This window comes from Nilaparvata lugens, chromosome 2 (assembly GCF_014356525.2).
Source record: "Nilaparvata lugens isolate BPH chromosome 2, ASM1435652v1, whole genome shotgun sequence".
In the NCBI taxonomy this organism is placed as follows: domain Eukaryota; kingdom Metazoa; phylum Arthropoda; class Insecta; order Hemiptera; family Delphacidae; genus Nilaparvata; species Nilaparvata lugens.
In genome coordinates, this window is record NC_052505.1 from 48401413 (window position 1) to 48420496 (window position 19084).

At 33.6% G+C, this 19084-nt stretch overlaps 1 protein-coding gene across 2 annotated transcripts in view; it reads right to left on the bottom strand.

Moving 5' to 3' along the window:
• LOC111053817 (zwei Ig domain protein zig-8) overlaps positions 1–19084 on the bottom strand; it is a 197708-nt gene that overhangs the window by 90318 nt on the left and 88306 nt on the right. For both annotated transcript variants that reach the window (XM_022340745.2, XM_022340746.2), the window contains one exon: positions 4142–4371. In XM_022340745.2, the coding sequence (XP_022196437.2) occupies positions 4142–4371 (230 nt within the window). The remainder of the gene's footprint in view (positions 1–4141; positions 4372–19084) is intronic.

The following is a 19084-nucleotide window of genomic DNA, read 5'->3' on the forward strand; positions in this document are numbered from 1 at the left end:
TCCAACGATGATTCTATTCAAGATCTATTATTTTTTTATTCATATTGACAAATATTGTAGCAAACATTGTACATCATTCTGAATTAGAAATCTCAGTACCCTTTTTTGAATTATTTTATCACATAATGTTTCAACATTGATGCCATTTTCAAGTGTTATGAAGATTTACTTCAAACATCAACATTGGCATCAATGTTAAACATGTTGTAATAGAATAATCCAAAAAAGGGTACTGAGATTTTTATTTTCATTTCTATTTATATTACGAGTAGCCCTATACAGAAAAGAGATAATATATCATTCTAAATTGAAGTATATCAACATTTTCAATGTTAATCATTATTTTACAGTCTTGAGTGATTGGTGAGTGTTATTTTGTTATTCAATTTATCTTGTAAACAATCTAAATTCGAACTTTTCTGTTTTCAAATGTTTGGACTAAAAATTGAACCTGAACTCAAATGTATGGAACATAACCTCTTTTTTGGACTATTTATCTATCTATATATAGAAATTAATGTCTGTTTGTTTGTTTGTATGTTTGTTTGTTCCCTGTAGACTCGAGAAGTACTTGACAGAACGGCATGAAACAGTGGGAATATGTTGTGTGAATATCGGGGATGGTCTCTGAGCAGAAATTTTAATAGGGGGGCTAATAATAATTATTTAATTATCCATTCTACAGACCTATGTTTTCGAAATTTTCGGCCGAGCGGCTACCTATCATTTAGCATCTAAAGTTACCAGCTGTATAATAAACACGTCACCCTGCGATAAATTGTGTACTGGTATTAAAACAGTAGTTTGGAGTTGAAGTTTGTGTAGTTGATTGGTACTAGCTGTAGATAATCGTTCCTTAGAAGACCTACCTAACCTAAATACCTAATACCTAATACGCGGGTTTTTACAGCCTTCCCGGCCGTTTCCCGCACTCAACACGCCATCTGCCCTATCTCTCCACACGTCTTGTTGGATGCCCCTTCTCACCATGGCCTCTTCTATGTTTTGCTGCCAAACCGTTCGTGGTCGTCCTCGTTTCCTCCTCTCAGCTGGAATCCACTCATATACCTAATTTGGTATGCGACTGGGGCTCATCCTTCTGAGATGACCGTACCACTGGAGTTGTTTTTCCTCCACCTCATCCACCACTGACCTGTCCAATTTCATTTTCTCCCTTATAACCTCATTTCTCACCCTATCTCTCAAGGTCAGCTGGCAACATCTTCTTCAGTAATTCATCTCCATAGCCAATAATCTTTGTTTTAGTCTCTTGGTTAATGTCCATACTTCCGCCCTATAAGTTACACAGCTCATCACAATTGTTTTGAAAACCTGTTTCTTTACTCTTCCAGATATATCATCCGTTCAAAGTATTGAATGTAACTTCCTGGTTAAAACTCTTCCCTTTGCAATCCTGTATCCAATCTCTCTCTCATCCCGTCCATCATCTTTTATTGTCATACCTAAGTACCGGCATTCTTTGACATTTGCAATTTCTGTGGTGTCGTCAATGTTCAATGAATTTCCTTCTCCTCCAACCACCATATATTGCGATTTCTCCTCACTGATTTCCAGGCCCCATTTCTTATACTCCCTCTACGAGTTGCCTTGTCATATATGACATATCCTCTTCATCTTCAGCTGGGAGGACCTGGTCATCTGCAAATAGTAGAGTATATATATTTTCTTCATTCAGTAGTACACCCATACTTCTACACTTGCGTGACCACACCTCCAAGGCTTGGCTTACATATATCTTGAAAAGCGTGGGTGAGATGGGGCAACCTTGTCTAAGGCCTTTATTTACAGTAAACTCTTCTGACAGCTGGTTTCCAATCTTTATCCTGCTACTGCTATCCTTGTAAAGAGTTTTTATGGCATTGATGAGGGGAGTACTAATTCTTGCTATTTTGAGAGCTTCCCATATCTTATTCACTGGAACACTATCATAGGCGTTTTTCAGATCCAAAAACAAAACATGAAGTTCTCTTCCTCTCTGTGATTCTTTCTCCATCAGATGTTTGATACAGAAGAGGTTATCGGTGCATGATCGACCAGCACGGAAACCACTTTGCTCTTCTATTTCCCTCATTCCCAGTTCAAGTCTTTGTTCCAAAACACGTCCGTACAGCCTACCCATAGCTGCTGTTATGCTTATCCCTCTGTCATTTGAACACTCGGCTCTGTTCCCTTTCTTGTATATTGATGTGATCCAAGCCTATTTTCACTCTCTAGGCACCGTTGCTGTGGGAATACATCGATTGAACAACTTTGTCAGGTATTCTAAAATGCCGCTTGGAGCAAATTTCAGCAATTCTATAGGTAAACCTCCAGGACCCGCTGCTTTGTTTTTTTTCATCCCCTGCAAGGCTTTTCCCACTTCTTCCAGAGATGTTCCTGGCATAGGATGGTCTTCCTCTTCATGACGCTTTTCAACTTCTTGAAATTTGGTCTTGGAAAATTGGTCTTTTCTCCGTCAAAAGATCCCGATAATAGTCCTTCCATGTAGTTGAATCGATAACCTGTAGTCGCCTTCTTTCTTTACGATCCTCTCTCACCCCCCTGATAGTTTTCCACGCTTCTCTAGACTTTGAACTACCTAGCTTATTTTCGATTTCATAACACTTTAGTTACCAAAATCTGTTTTCGCCTTCTTCACCTCTCCCTTAACAAGGTAATTCTGTCTCAAATATGCCTTTCTGTCTTCGGGATCATGTGTTGTTAGCCATCTCTGATACAACGTCTCCTTCTCCTTAATTGGCGACTTTAGATTTTCATCCCACCAATATGAGTTTTTGTATGATCCCTTGCTTCCACCTCTCCCACAGCTTCTAATGCTGCTTGATGCAACTCTCCCTTTATTTTCTTGTACATTTCCACCATCTCTATTTCTGTCTGATTCTCATGTTGCATTTTGCCTGCTAGCCTCAACTTGTAGAGAAAGTCAGTTGAATCATTATTAAAACTCTCCAAATTATATTTTGGATTGTCAGCCTTATATCTACTTTTGTCACAACTATCGTCACCGCTATCTCTTTGAGGGGCAGGCACTATGAGAAATTTGCCTTTTACAAGAAAATGATCTGATCCACAGGTTGCTCCTCTGTACACACGTACATCCTTTACTTTTATATGTGACCCTACTTTCACCAGGATATAATCTATTACTGTTTTCGAGTGTCTTGTTGGTTGAATCCAAGTGTATTTGTGTATATTTTTGTGTTGAAAAAAGCCATTCATGATTCTCAGGGAGAATTGAGTGCATAAATCGATTAGACGTTGCCCATTTCCATTCAATGTATTCTCGCCATACTGTCCCACAACCCAATCTCCGGTTTTGCAACCTACTCTAGCATTAAAATCTCCCAATACAATAATCTCCTTGTTTCTGTTTACTGCTTTTAGAATTGCAGAGAATGATTCATAAAAATCATCCTTCACCTGAGATTCGGCATCCTCATTTGGCGCATAAACACCTATTAATGTCACTAACCTCCCTGCATACTCCTTAGATGACCTATACAAATAATTATCACTACCCTATCATTGTGAAACTGGAAAATGTTGAAAAAAATTATTTATCCCATGAAATAGAGTTCTGTCCTGTCCTGTACATAATCCAACAGAACAGAACAAGACTTATCGTTTTCTGTTCAGTTCTGTCCTGTTCGATAGCGTTCAATGATGTTTCTTCGTATGGAACGCTATCGAACAAGACAGAACAGAATCCTGGGCAGTTGTATTCCAGACCAAATTTCCTCCGCAGCGCATGCGCAGATTGAATTGTCTGACAGCTTTTGCTAAGGCCAAATTTCGGCAGACAGCGTTAGTCATGAAAATACCATCCTATCATGTTTTTTGTCTTGTCTTGTGTTGTTACTCCATATCCGTACATTATAAACTCTTCGCATCAGACACTGTCAGTCAAAATGTGTTGTCTTGTTCTGTTCTGTTCGATTATGTGTGCGTCCGATCTTAGGCCGGATATACATGAATGATAAAATCATAATCATTATGTAAATCACAAAAAATCCCAATCAAAATGATAAAAAATCACAATCATGATAATAGATTTACCATAAAATACGTATGAATGAGATCGATTTATAGCATAATAGTAATAGTATAAAAGTATAAGTACAGTTTTGTTGCCGAGATTGCGCACTCGACAGGTGAGGTAGGCCGACTTGCCGACGAGAGCGGTGACGTTTAGCGGCGTCAGCGGATCGAAGTAGGGCTGTGGACCGCTGAATGCAGCTGACTGCAGAGTCACACCCGGCTGCTGCACAAACGGAGGCTGCAGAGTTGCTGCAGTCGCTAGCAGCGCATTGAAGCTGCTTGACGCATCCTGTGTTCCCACGTACGAACTGTCTGCAACAAAAAACATTCATTTTTACGTTTCAAATCGACACCCAACTATCTGTAGTGTGACTTGCGTTCTAAAGTTAGCACCCAATAAGCATTTGTTCGCTATGTGTGTGTGTGTGTGTGTGTGAGTGTGTGTGTGTGTGTGTGTGTGTGTGTGTGTGTGTGTGTGGTGTGTGTGTGTGTGTGTGTGGTGTGTGTGTGTGTGTTGTGTGTGTGTGTGTGTGTGTGTGTTGTGTGTGTGTGGTGTGTGTGTGTGTGTGTGTGTGTGTGTGTGTGTGTGTGAGTGTGTGTGTGTGTGTGGTGTGTGTGTGTGTGTGTGTGTGTGTGTGTGTGTGTGTGTGTGTGTGTGTGTGTGTGTGTGTGTGTGTGTGTGTGTGTGTGTGTGTGTGTGTGTGTGTGTGTGTGTGGTGTGTGTGTGTGTGTGGTGTGTGTGGTGTGTGTGTGTGTGGTGTGTGTGTGTGTGTGTGTGTGTGTGTGTGTGTGTGGTGTGTGGTGTGTGTGGTGTGTGTGGTGTGTGTGGTGTGTGTTGTGTGTGTGTGTGTATGAGTGTATGTGCGTCTGTGTACACGATATCTCATCTCACAATTAGAACAATTTCGATCTGATGCAATTCAAGATGGCGGATAAAATGGTGAAATTTTTTTCAAAAGCAGGTTTTTTCGCGATTTTCTCGAAAACGGCTTCAACGATTTTGATCAAATTTATACCTAAAATAGTCATTGATAAGCTCTATCAACTGCCACAAGTCCCATATCTGTAAAAATTTCAGGAGCCCCATCTATGCAAAGTTTGATTTTAGATTCCAAATTATCAGGCTTTAGATACAATTCAAACAAAAAATTCCAAGTGGGTAAGATTGAGCATGAAAATCCCTTCAGTCAATGTTCAGTAACATTTTCACCTAAAATTGAAAATAAGCTCGAAATTCGAGAAAATGTTACTATTTCAATTACAAACTGTTGGCAACTGTTGATTCTATTAAATCATTCACTATGATTGATTTTTTGATAGCAAACTTCCTGTGTCTCCAGCCTTATTGTCCTGTCACCATCTGGCTTGGATCTTTGAATAGTAGACTTGAGATGCGCGGGAACACTAGCGTCAGGTGATAAATTTTCATAACGGCAAGGAAAGTTGTGTGAGTGCGCCACATCAGATTTTTTTGTAATAACATTCTATACTCTCTGCTTGAATCACTTCCATCTACTATAGAAGTAAAAATAAACTCCCCAATTATAACTTTCTCCGACTCTATAGCAAGTATATAAAGCGATTTCATAACTTACTTTGAGTGCAAGCACCATTTGATGAAAGTTACTGTTCTCTGATTGAATTTAACAAGCTCTAGAAACTGAGTATGGTTTTCCTGTAGAGTATCAGGTTTCATTCGTCTACTAAAGTAATAATTATCAATTTTTCGATAAATTTTTTTTTTAATTTCTAGGAAAATATCAATTTTGGAAATTTATTTTCTCATTTGTAGATATCTATTTGTAACAAGAAGTCAGTGAACACATTCTGTAAGAGGTTGGCTTATATAATAGTGTTATTGACCGAGCGGAGTGAGGTCTAAGATTAAGTCGATGGTTTTGCATTTCTCTTTATGTTTATGATTATGTTTATATGTTTATATGTTGAAATGTTTATATGTTTATATGTTTATATGAATATATGTTTATATGTTGTAACATTATTTTTTCTATAACGTGTGCCCTGCTTGGCCGTAGTTGTTAGAGCAAAGATTTGGAAGATGTGACACTTTTTGTGATTCCTGGAAAAATAATAGTACCAATTTCTTACCAGCTCTCCCAGGAGCTCAAGCAGTTCTCTGCGTTCACTGACTGCAAACGTCGGCCACTTTAACAGTTCACAGTTCTTGTGACTGATTTGTTGTACTCCACAATTCCACAAATATAGATGCTGTAGAGATAGATAGATATGAGGGCTCTGATTATCGTACTAGACGATGCGGTACCGCCACTTATGCCACCCACCACCATTCACCAAAGTGGTCAGCAATGAAAAATGACACTGAGTGGAATCAAAGGCGATACTCGATCAGAATACCTTATAAATTCTATTAATTTAAGTTGCTGCAACTTAATACTATGACCTTTGAGATTCTTCAAATCAGATATGTTGGTACTGGATAATTTATATAAATCTCGGGAACGTATTATTTCCAAAGATTTGATAATCAATGCTGTATATCACTGATTTATCTAACTTATTTGGTAAAGAATATAGTTGGCTGGTAATCTTAATTATAATGCAATACTGGTAACAAAATAGACTATAACAAGATTGATCATGCATGGAGATAGGATAATGAATGAAGGGTACACCATTCAAATATACATACAATATAATTACATGAAGTATCAACGAACAAATAAAATATAGAGCAACAAGTATGAAAAATAATAAAAGAACAAATATATATATCGAAAAATATCACAGAAATAGCTCACTAATGATTGACTTCACTTTTCAGCACGAAATATTACCATGTGCTTCTTTAATCATCAACTATGTGCTTTCAACTTGTATAGCTCAATTATTGACTTGCTATCGCTTGTCGAATAAAACTTCATGTATCTTTCTCCCAAATTGAAATAAATAATTAAATAGAAATTATAAACTATCTAGAGGCTAGGGTTCGGCCTCTGGTGAAAATCAGATAAATTAATTTATCTTATGAACATGAGCTTCATTAACATCTTTATATTTCACTGATAAAAGGAATGGTTAAGTGAGCATATATTTTAATATCAAAAATTGATAAATATTTCATCTGTGCAAACTTAAACATGTAAATCTGATAGATTGTTCTTAATAAAATTCCCTTTACGTTTAATGAATTGCACAAATTTGATATTAATTTCAATATTTAAATTACCTTTCGTCGAGCTAGCTTTATTGAATTCATCCAAAGCACTGAGGGCCCCCTTGATAACTTTTCATCTAAACTCATGTGTCGATTCTCACAAAGTATGATGGCAATCCGGATTCTTTTGATGTCCTAGGCCTTCCTGGTGGGCTGATGTCTTCCCCAATGAGGATATTTAAGTTATGCGACTCACTGAGTCTTATGAGATCAATTTTTAAATTCAAACTTAGATTTTCAAAACATACAATTATTTAAAAAGGGATCTTGTGCTCTATAAATTGGTGGCTGTTCCTGGTGACCTCTGACAAGCAAGTGGGGTTCGATCTACTCCTCTTCTTCCCACAACCATACTTCCATATTTTTAAATTTGCATATCATTTAAATATTCAATTCTAATTGGAGCTGGTCCTAGCCTCACTACTATGCAATAACATGATTCGAAATAGTCCATGCCAATCTTCTAGGTTATTGCATAAAGATCAAATATCATATTTTTTAATTATTCATTTTCTATGTGTTACATGAACTGGGTATTGTATAGTTTACAAATTCTTATCATTTATATAATAAATAAAGTATATTTTTGAATTAACTCACTTTTACCACCGGTCAGTTACTGTATTTTGATTGGCTTATTCTAAAATTACAAATACTCGGCGTATTCATGCGCCGAGTAGGATATAACACATTTCCTTAATATTTTTGTTTATTTTAGACATTTTGTCCATGCACATATAATAGATATTTTTGTATTTTTTAAAATGTATTTTCCTTTTACATTAACATGCCATGCTTGTTACCAATCCTCTGATCACATTTTAAGCGAATGCTATTATTTGTATACAACTAAATTTGCCACAGGTGTCTGGCTAATTCTCAATTTATATGGCTTGACCAATTATTTAGGTTGCCAACCAATAAGTATCATAGAACCTGACCTCGAAAATTTAGTATTTCATATTATTATATAAATAGCAATAATATTCTTCTTTCCATTTGGCTGTTCAAAACTGTAGCCTGGATACCCGCTATTATCTAATCTCGAGCTTGTTGATATCACACTCAGCGATAGCAATACAGCTGTTTGCTTGAGACCTACAAATCTTTTCATTTAGTGATTTTGCTAGCTATTCAAATTTATAATTTCACAATGTTTATATGTTTATATGTTCATATGTTCATATGTTTATGTGTTTATATGTTTATATGTTTATGTTTATATGTTTATATTTTATATGTTTATATGTTTATATGTTTATATGTTATGTTTATATGTTTTATGTTTATATGTTTATATGTTTATATTTTATATGTTTATATGTTTATATGTTTATATGTTTATATGTTTATATGTTTATATGTTTATATGTTATATGTTTATAGTTATATGTTTATATGTTTATATTTTATATGTTTATATGTTTATATGTTTATATGTTTATATGTTTATATTTTATATGTTTATATGTTTATATGTTTATATGTTTATATGTTTATATGTTTATATGTTTATATTTTATATGTTTATATGTTATATGTTTATATGTTTATATGTTTATATGTTTATATGTTTATATGTTTATATGTTTATATGTTTATATGTTTATATGTTTATATGTTTATATGTTTATATGTTATATGTTTATATGTTTATATGTTTATATGTTTATATGTTTATAGTTTATATGTTTATATGTTTATATGTTCATATGTTTATATGTTTATAGGTTTATATGTTCATATGTTTATATGTTTATATTTTATATGTTTATATGTTCATATGTTTATATGTTTATATGTTTATATGTTTATATGTTTATATGTTTATATGTTTATAGTTATATGTTTATATGTTTATATGTTTATATGTTTATATGTTATATGTTTATATGTTTATATTTTATATGTTTATATGTTTATATGTTTATATGTTTATATGTTTATATGTTTATATGTTTATATGTTTATATGTTCATATGTTCATATTTTTATATGTTTATATTCATGTGCTTATATGTTCCATATTTACTGCGAAATGTGGCTATAGATTTTCATGAATTTTGGCAGGTATGTTTCTTTTTGAATTTCGCGTTGACATATATACAGAGTGTTTCAGAAGTAGTGTTGAACATTTTAGGGTATGGTTCCTGGATGATAAGAGACTACAAATTTCGTATTTGAAGTGTCCAAAACTAAGCAGTTACCCTTATAACATTTTTTTTTTCACTCAGTTTTTCCACTTTCAGAATGGAATGTTGTATTTATCTGAAATTTGGCAGGAATATTTATGCTATTAAGACTCAACTTTGAAAATTAAAATAAAAAAAATGTCTATGTAAATTTCCAAAAACGCGGCAATTTTAAATTCTTGATTAAATATTTCACAAAAACCGTTCACTATACAGAAAATTTTCAAGAGACAAAAAAGATAGAAAAATTTATCAAGATTTCAAGGATAGCTCATTCATAAGGACTGTTAGGAGAATAACAGAGAAATCAATTAATTATTAATTATGGCCAATTAAAACAATTAATTATGGCCATCCAGCTGATTTTACAACGTTTTTCAGATGATATTGTTTGTTCATGATCATGCATGCTGTACGAAAATAATTAATTCATTTGTTATTTTCCGACTAATCTCAATAAATGAGGTAACTTCGGAATCTTGGAAGAATTTGCTTAATTTTTTGTCTCTTGTAAATTTTCTGTGAAGTGAAAATGTATTTTAAGGATAATACAAAAAGAAAATGAGTCTCTTTTGAACACCAATATTACTGTAAAAATCATACTGTAGAATATTATTCATCATAAATAAGCTGTCGAGTGGATTATTAATTGCATGTGGCATTGCAAGTAATTTTTATTCACTATTAACTAGTAGTTCTGTGAACAGTAGACCTCGCGCAGTAATAAACCACAGCCTCCTCTTATACTGTCCATCAGAGTAAATCCTGTCTGTATGTCGTGTCGGTGAGATATCGATGTGAAAACGGCTAATGGCTGTTGGGGTTGGTGTATCGAAAATTCTAACATCAAAAGCTGAAGACATACTTGCAACAGGCAAGCCCGAGTAGAAAGCAGAGAAAGGTGGAGAGAAAATACTATGTTATTTTAGTTATCAATTGCATGCGTCATTGCAATTATTGATAGTGCATTCAATAGTACATAAAAGTCGCAATATTAATAGTCCACACAACAGCTGATTTTTTACCAAGTTACATTGAGATATTAATTGCATGCGTTATAGCATGCATTTAATAATCCACTCGACAGCTGATTTATCTCTATTCTTATAAAAGGCTAAGCCCCGACAGACTGAAATCACACCACAGCCCAAACTACTGAGCCTAAAAACTTGAAATTTTGCACGATTGTTTATGGTAGCCTGAAAACATTTTGAAAAAAGAAAGGATTTTCAGAAATTTGCCCCCCTGAGGGAGCTGGGGCCCCCCCGAAATTTTGTACTTTTTAACCGCACATTGCACAGCAAAGTCATGAGGAACTTTTTTGTTCAGCTCCGAAAAAAAATTAGATCTATGCAGAAAAATTTCGATCAGGAGCACAGGGGGGTCCAGGAGAAGGCATTTTTCAAAAATTTTGATGTAAAATCACACTACAGCTCAAACTAATTATCCGACAGACTTTAAACTTTGCACAAATATTCTTCAAACATGCTAGACGCGCACTAAGAACGGATTTTGAGATATTTTGCCTCTAAGGGTTTCAAAGGATGAAAAAGGATCCTATTAAGTAAGGTTATGAACATGGTAGAGTGAGTGCCATATGGAAATGAGATAATTTATTTATTGACATGTGATATTCTAACATTGGGAATAACAAAATAATATGATAGAAATTCAAAAAAGAACATCTGTTCTATTATTGCTTTCTACCAGATTCCACTCAACCTCAATAATATTGTTCTGATAATTGATAAATATGTTTAATAATATTATTATTATTATTGATATAATAAAAGTATTGTTTTGGTAATCAATAAATATTTTTATTTTCACAAACTCTGTATAATTTATAATGTTGAATGTGAAACAGCTGTATCAAAGAAATTATCGCAAAAACATATGTTCAGGGAAACCATATTTTTGAACTTCGTTTTCCTGATGCAATGTATAAGCCTACACGTGGCATGTATTATTAATTTTTCAGCTAGAACAGTTTTTTGAGACTGCTAAATAAACGTCTACAGTTTTAACAATGCTGTATCGGCAATATGAAAACGCATGCAGTTAATATGTCTTTAAATAAAGGTGTTGATATCTACATGATAATTATTCTCTACAATTTTTATTTAATTACAATTTCAAATTTATTCAAGCCTCGATAGAATGATTGACTCACTGTACAGTCAGTCGAAAATTTTAATATTGAAATGAGGGGTATTTTGGCAAGCTGAACAAAAAAGTAAGGTCCTATGCACCTTTTCGATATTATTTCTTCAAATGAAAAATGAGTTTTGTGGGTTGTCAAAACTCCCCCTGAAAGAGAACTATTCACTTTATCCTATCTTTAAGTAAAATAACAATGATTTCTGTATTGAATAACATCTATCTTGCCAACAAGAATCGAACTCATTGTGAATTTCGATATGACCTACACATTAGATTTATATAATTCTATTAATAAATTCATGGAAATTGAAATACTTTATTCAGTTGGTTGATGATTAGTTGATAAAATTGATTATCAATAGAGAAAATGATTATAATTTTATCAATACAGAATTAGTTGAATGAATTGTCGATGTACTGAGTTCTTGGTCAACAATAATTCAATATTGGTATTTATCCAATCATTATTTTTTTCAGAAGTTATTTCATTTGAATTAGAAAATATTTATAAGCTCCTATCAATTTATCATTTATTTCTGTTTTCAGAAGTTATTTCATTTGAATTAGAAAATATTTATAAGCTCCTATCAATTTATCATTCTTAACAATGAATTCTTCAAAACATGAATTTAATCAAATAAAAAATTGCCCATACTTCTGTATTCATGTTCGCATGTTTTCCACTTGTGATGGATAGCCAAAATATTGTGGAGAGAGCTGCACGGCGAATTGTAATCGAGGGCTCTGATTGGCTGAAAAGTTCAGCGTTCGGAGTGAGGTGAGGCGAGCAGTTAGAACAGAGGCAAGCGGCACGGCGAATGGTTCGGAGTACGGTACAGCAAATGATTAACAGCTGTGCCGGGCACTCTCTTTAATTCAGGCCTTTTCCCAAGTTATAATAGTAAATTTAATACGCAATAGACTAGAGCCATTATTGTAAGTGAGTTAGCGAAATAAATTATTTTCTCTCTCTATTATGAACGGCCATGACTTCGAGTTTCCCATGATAGATATTTAAAAATTGTGGCTCCGAGTCGTCGAGGAATGTAGATTATGGAATTATCTCTAAAACTTAGCCTTCTTGTCGCGACATAAAATGCGATAAGTTGGAAAACAGCAAGCATTGAAATTATAACAAACTACCGATTTTGCAGTTACTATTTGGTCCAAAGGCTGTAGAAGCCACCCGACGATTGGTCAAATTGATTCCATTCGCCCAATAGGAGACCTGTTTCTAAATACAGTAGTGGGGATTCCCCAGTGGAGAGACCAGATTACGTTTCGGAGGACACTTTGCTAGGAGCACTACGAGAGTAAAGATGTAGTCACTATGTTTCGCCCATTTTGGGCAAGTTTACAAGTTTATATCATTACTTAGTTTTATTTTTATTAAAGTTTAAATTTTCTAGTAGTGCCATGTCCTGAAAAGTTTAATTGTGTTTCTTCATCATGTACGAATAATTGTTTCTTCAAATAACCGCTAAGGTACGTAAACTAAGGTTAAAATATAATTTAGGGAAATTATTTAAGTGAAACTTCAATCAAAAGATTTTATCAACAAAGCCTGTCATTTTTCAAGTTAATAATATTGATTGAGAATAATCCTTTTGATTTTATTAGTGATGGAAGATACTTATAATTTTTTTCTACAGAAGTATAGAAAGTTTTCAGTTACGTTACATTTGAGTTATTGTTCCTGGAGATATATTATCGTAGAGTATTGCTGAAAGTCAGGAAGATAGCCTTTAATTGAAATGAAACTTTTAAGAATTGTTCATATTGAGTTTATGACATTTTTTAATTTATATTTTTCAGACTCTGTTTTCTTATGTCATTAAGGCTTTTGAATGATTTAGTAAATTTTTTATGATAGAAATCTTAATAGATGAAGAAGAAAGTTTTTCTTCTCCAGGAAATTAATATTAATGAATGTTCAAATTTTAATACAATTTAAATTATTTTCTATGTGTCTACTAATTTTATTTAATTAAAGGTGAATCTTATAAGGCAAACATTATCTTTCCTTAAAGTGAAATTTTCAATATTTTTTTCTTTTATTGTGTTATAAAGTGTCTTGTTTTATTAGGTGATAAATTCATAATTTCAGTTGATACTAGTTTTTGGACTTGTATTTGTAGGTAAATCAAGTCATAAACTCTGGAATGTTCATTTTTAATTAAGGTTCTGAGCAGTTTTGGGCGAATGCCCGTTATTTACACTTGGATTGCGTCCTATAGTTCATAAAAAATAAATAAAATAAATGTTGGCTGGCGCACAAGTTTCCAACAATACTAGCCGAGCTACTATATGAAAAATTATATTTGATTTCGCAAACCAAACGAAAAATATCATATAAGTTAGCATCATTTCAATTTGAATTATTTGTGAAGAAAGATCCATAATTCTGATAAAAAGAATCAGTAGTTTAAAGATAAAAATCTATATAAAATGAGGATTCAAAGAATGAAAGAATTTAATTAATTGTAATCAATAGATAACTCCTGTTTTAGCTTTTGATGAATTGTAGGAAGAGTTAGAAATTAATGCTGTAATACATTTATTTACAGCGGTTCATGTGTGTCCCCAAACCAACTTCTTGTACTACCACCCCTTTGGTTCCGCAACTTTATGTAAAACCGCTTCAAGACACCCGTTCAGACGACAGGTCTAGGGACGTAAGAGGACGTCGCCGTCAAGCCAAATTCAACCGGTAAAAGCTCACCGCCAAAACAAGGTACTGTAACCCCGACGATAAAGCAACGTACAAACCAACGAAAGTGCAGTGTAGTGAAACAAAGGTTCATTCGAGAATGTCAATAAAAGGTGGGGATTCAAAATTATTATGAAATGGGTATATGGGTTACTATCGACGAAATTTGGGTTCAACGGGTTTTTTCTTTCTTGAGTAATTTCATGTTGAAATTGATTGGTTATTTTATGACTGATCTTGTTTGGTTTTGTGACGTATTGCTATCTAAACGGGGATAGTAATGCGCCCCCGAATCAGATGAAGAATGTCAACAAAGTAACATGATATTGTTGTTTCTGTTGTTCGATTTTAGCTGCCAATGTTTATTGAAGCTGTTTGTATTTTTCTATTATTTCAAATTGTAGTGTTATTCTATAGTATAAACCTATTAAATCAGGCATGGCAAGATTAATTGAAGTTTTCTTGACTCTAGCCCGTTCACCTGCATGAATTAGGTATAGACTCAGGTATTTTCTAGATGTGTCGGCCTATTTCTAAATTCTAAATTTTATTCAAAATTATCTTATCTATTATCTTTTAAAAGGTGCAGGCACACAGCTGATTTTTAACATTATGAAACATATGCTCATGTTCGTTGAAAGGCAAGATGTTCGGAGGAATGCACGGTTTGCTGCGCGGTTCGAGGTTCGGTTCGGCATGTGTGGACGCACCTTTAGGTATTACAGGACATTTATACAGATCACAGGCCAAAGCAACATAATAATCTATCTTCTTCTTCTTTTCTTCTTCTTCTTCTTCTTCTTCTTCTTCTTCTTCTTCTTCTTCTTCTTCTTCTTCTTCTTCTTACTCCTTTTCTCCTTCTTTCTCTTCTTCTTCTTCTTCTTCTTCTTCTTCTTCTTCTCTTCTTCTTCTTCTTCTACCTATATCTAAAAGGCTAAGCCCCGACAAACTGAAATCACACCACAGTCCAAACTACTAAGCCTAAAAACTTGAAATTTCGCACAATTGTTTATTGTAGCCTCAAAACATGCACTACAAAAGGATTTTCAGAAATCTCCCCCTGAGGGAGCTGGGCCACCCAAAATTTTCACTTTTTAACCGTTCATTGCACAGCAAAGTCATGAGGAACTTTTTCGTTCAGGTACGAAAAAAATCAGATCTATACAGAAAAATTCCAATCAGGAGCACAGGGGGGTTCAGGAGAGGGCACTTTTCGAAAATTTTGATGTAAAATCACACTACTGCTCAAACTAATTGGCCTACAGACTGAAAACTTTGCACAAATATTCTTCAAACATGCTAGATGCGCACTAAGAACGAATTTTGAGATATTTTGCCTCTAAGGATTTCAAAGGAGGAAAAAGGATCCCATTAAGTAAGCTTATGGTAAGGTGAACTCCATATGGAACTGAGATAATTGACACATGATATTCTAACATATGTTGTAATCATTGGAAAGCTTAAAACAATTTCATCAATTAGCTGATCGAATTGATTTTGCGTTGATTGAGAGCGCGAGTTTACCACGTGTTTGTTCCATCGTTGTTCTAAAAAAAAAATTGTTCTAATCATTAATAATTGTGTGCTGAATACCTCAATAAAGAATTATTGAATAATTGAATTGAATTGTATGCTTGGCCAGTTCGGTTTGCGCCTTCTATCAGCTGTATAAATGGAGTCTCATACACTCCGATTAGAACAGAGCACAACAGTTTTCTTTGGTTAGGAGTTTTTTGATAATTTTTTTTCAAATTCAATTTTATTGCCATCAAAAATCACATTGAAAACTTTCGTAATAGACAACAAGATTACAGAAACAAAATGTCAAACATATACCTACATTTATTTGTAGCACGGCCAGAAAAAGACAAACTTGAGTACTAGCCGTGAGTTTATTAAAAATAACTTAATAAATATATTTTTTGTTAATATTTTGTGAATAAAAATTACGAGTTGCCAGTAATTCCTTATATTTGATCCGAATGGTTATTCATAATACAGTAATCGGGGTCACTGCAATCAAAAATTTTTTATTCTGTACGGTAGCTAATAAATTTCATACATATTGATTGTCCATAATGTTTCCAGTGTCCATAATGGAAGTAGTTGAACTACTCAAAATTAATGGCTTACTGGTCCCTCATAGATTTATAGTATTCCTGGTGATTGAGCCTGTCTTTTTCAGCGTTGTCTATTAATAATAAAGCTTAATTTACAACTAGCTTACCCAGCAAACTTCGTACCGCCAATGTATCTCATGTTACACTTGACTTTATTTGGTGAATCATTAAATTTATCTGACAATCAACATGTTCATTTACATCTCAATACGGACTTCCTATGTGCTTAGTCATGCAGCATTCATTATTCCGAAAACATATTATTCTCCTCAATCTATTGGTAGTAATATCTATCAGTAAAGTTTTCAATTGAAAAAAAAGGTTATATCAGTATTTCAAAGAAAAATATTCAATGTTTTCATAGCTGTAGATTGTCGATATATGGTTCAGGAAATATGCGATGTACGATGAATCACACAGAATTCCATATTCTTTCCATTTTAGGATGAATATAAGCTAAGCTAAATTAAAAAAATTGTAAATTATTCTTTCATTCTTCAGTAATTAATGAATGCAATATGAATACTATACATATATACTATAATTTATACTCTCTTTCATTAGGTGAATATTTTTTTTCAACATTTTCCAGTTTCTCAATGATAGGGGAGTGATAATTATTTGTATAGGTCTTCTAAGGAACAATTATCAACAGCTGGTACCAATCAACTACACTTCAAATCCAAACTACCGTTTTAATACCAGCACACAATAATTTATCACAGGGTGATATGTTTATTACAACTGGTAACCTAAAGCTGCGTACACATATACGCTCTTCCAACCCGCTCCGAGCACGCTCCTCCCTCGTACCGCCCTCGTACCGCCCTTGTTCCTCCATCGAACCACAGTCGCGCCGCCCACGCACCCATCATGAACGTTACGGAAGATGTTAGATCTTCTCGCGTTCCCCGGTCGAACCATTGTTGCTCCCCGGTCGATCATCAATCGCTCTGCTGGAGTGACGTTCGGTTGCGGAGCAGAGCGACAGTCTGTACGCACCTTTAGATGCTAAATCATATTATCACAATATGATCTTGAATCATGATCATCTTTTCGTTCTTCAGTAGCCGCTCGGCCGAAAATTTCGAAAACATATGTCTGTAAAATGGATTAATAAATAATTATTATTAGCCTCCCTATTAAAATTTCTGTTCAGAAACCATCCCCAATATTCACACAACATATTGCCAAAGTTTCATGCCGTTATGTCAAGTAGTTTTCGAGTCTACAGGGAACAAACAAACATACAAACAAGCACACAAACAGACATTCATTTTTTATAAATAGATTTCCATTCGGCTCAAACAAAAGCCTCTCTAAATGAAGTTAGAATGATAAGGATTCAGTTCTGTTGTTTTAACATTTTTTCAAATCACTTTCAAAAAGTTCATGTTGTACCTACTATTGTGTTTGAGACACTTCTGGCGCTATCATAGTTTCACCACTATTCTGTTCCACAGTCCTATCTCTTGCAGTCGTTAACTATATCTATAATAATTATATAAAGTAAAGAGCTGGCTTATGCACGTACGGGATAGGAAAATTATGTTTGACGCATCATCACGTCTGAACTACTGGACTAATTAACTTGAAATTTTGCTTATAGATTCTTAATTAACCAAGGATGGTTATAGCCTATTCTCAATTCTTCAAAATTCCATTACGTCAAGTTTTCGTTTTGTCAAGTTTTAAAATAGACCTTGCGAAGCACGGGTTCTTGCTAGTGTTGAATAATTCTATAGTCTTATTCTTACAGTAATATTGGCTTTAGAAGGAGGCTCCTTTTCCTATGTATTATCCTTGGAATGCAAACGTTCAAAAAATCTTATATATATATTGTGACGATCCTTCATCTTGGCTACTTCAAAAACTAGTCTTTTAAATCATATTATGAAAAATCAAGGCAGAAGCAGCAAACTATCTCGGAATGAAATAACTATCAATGTTACCATTACTGATAACAATATCAGATTGAATCGGTCTCTTCCAGTAAATCAATTGAGATATCATATTACTCATTATATTATTTATTCTATTAATTATAAAATTATCATATCAAAATCGCATTTATAGGTTAAGGAAATGTTGCGGTAAACTTAACCTAAAACGTTTGAATGCTTAGAACACTACTATAGAGTTTAGATCAATCAGACCTGCATAATATAATATAATGTGATAGCATGCCATTATATGTGAATTATTATTTTTTGTTATTATGTAGGAAAGGAGAAAGGAATCTATAATAATAAGCTGATCAAAATTATTAGCACATTAAATGAGTTTATTCTTGAAAAACAAATTATAAAAAAGATATATTATATTGATGTACAGTAACAACAAAAAAGCTACAAATACTCTTTGTATGTAAGTCTTCATTGACAAAGGGTATTATTTAATTCAATTATATTTATTGTTTGGATTATCAACAAATAAATATTAAATAGAAGCAATCTTGCTAGATTTATTCCTCTTTGCACGAACAACCAATCAGAGGACAAAGAAAGGGATACCAAAATTTGAATTCTTGAGATGCAACACAGAATGTCCAAAGCTATATTATTACAATTTTATTTATTATTATAATTCACCTACACTGTTGGAATTGAATTATATTCATGTTTTAATGTATTTATTTGTCTTG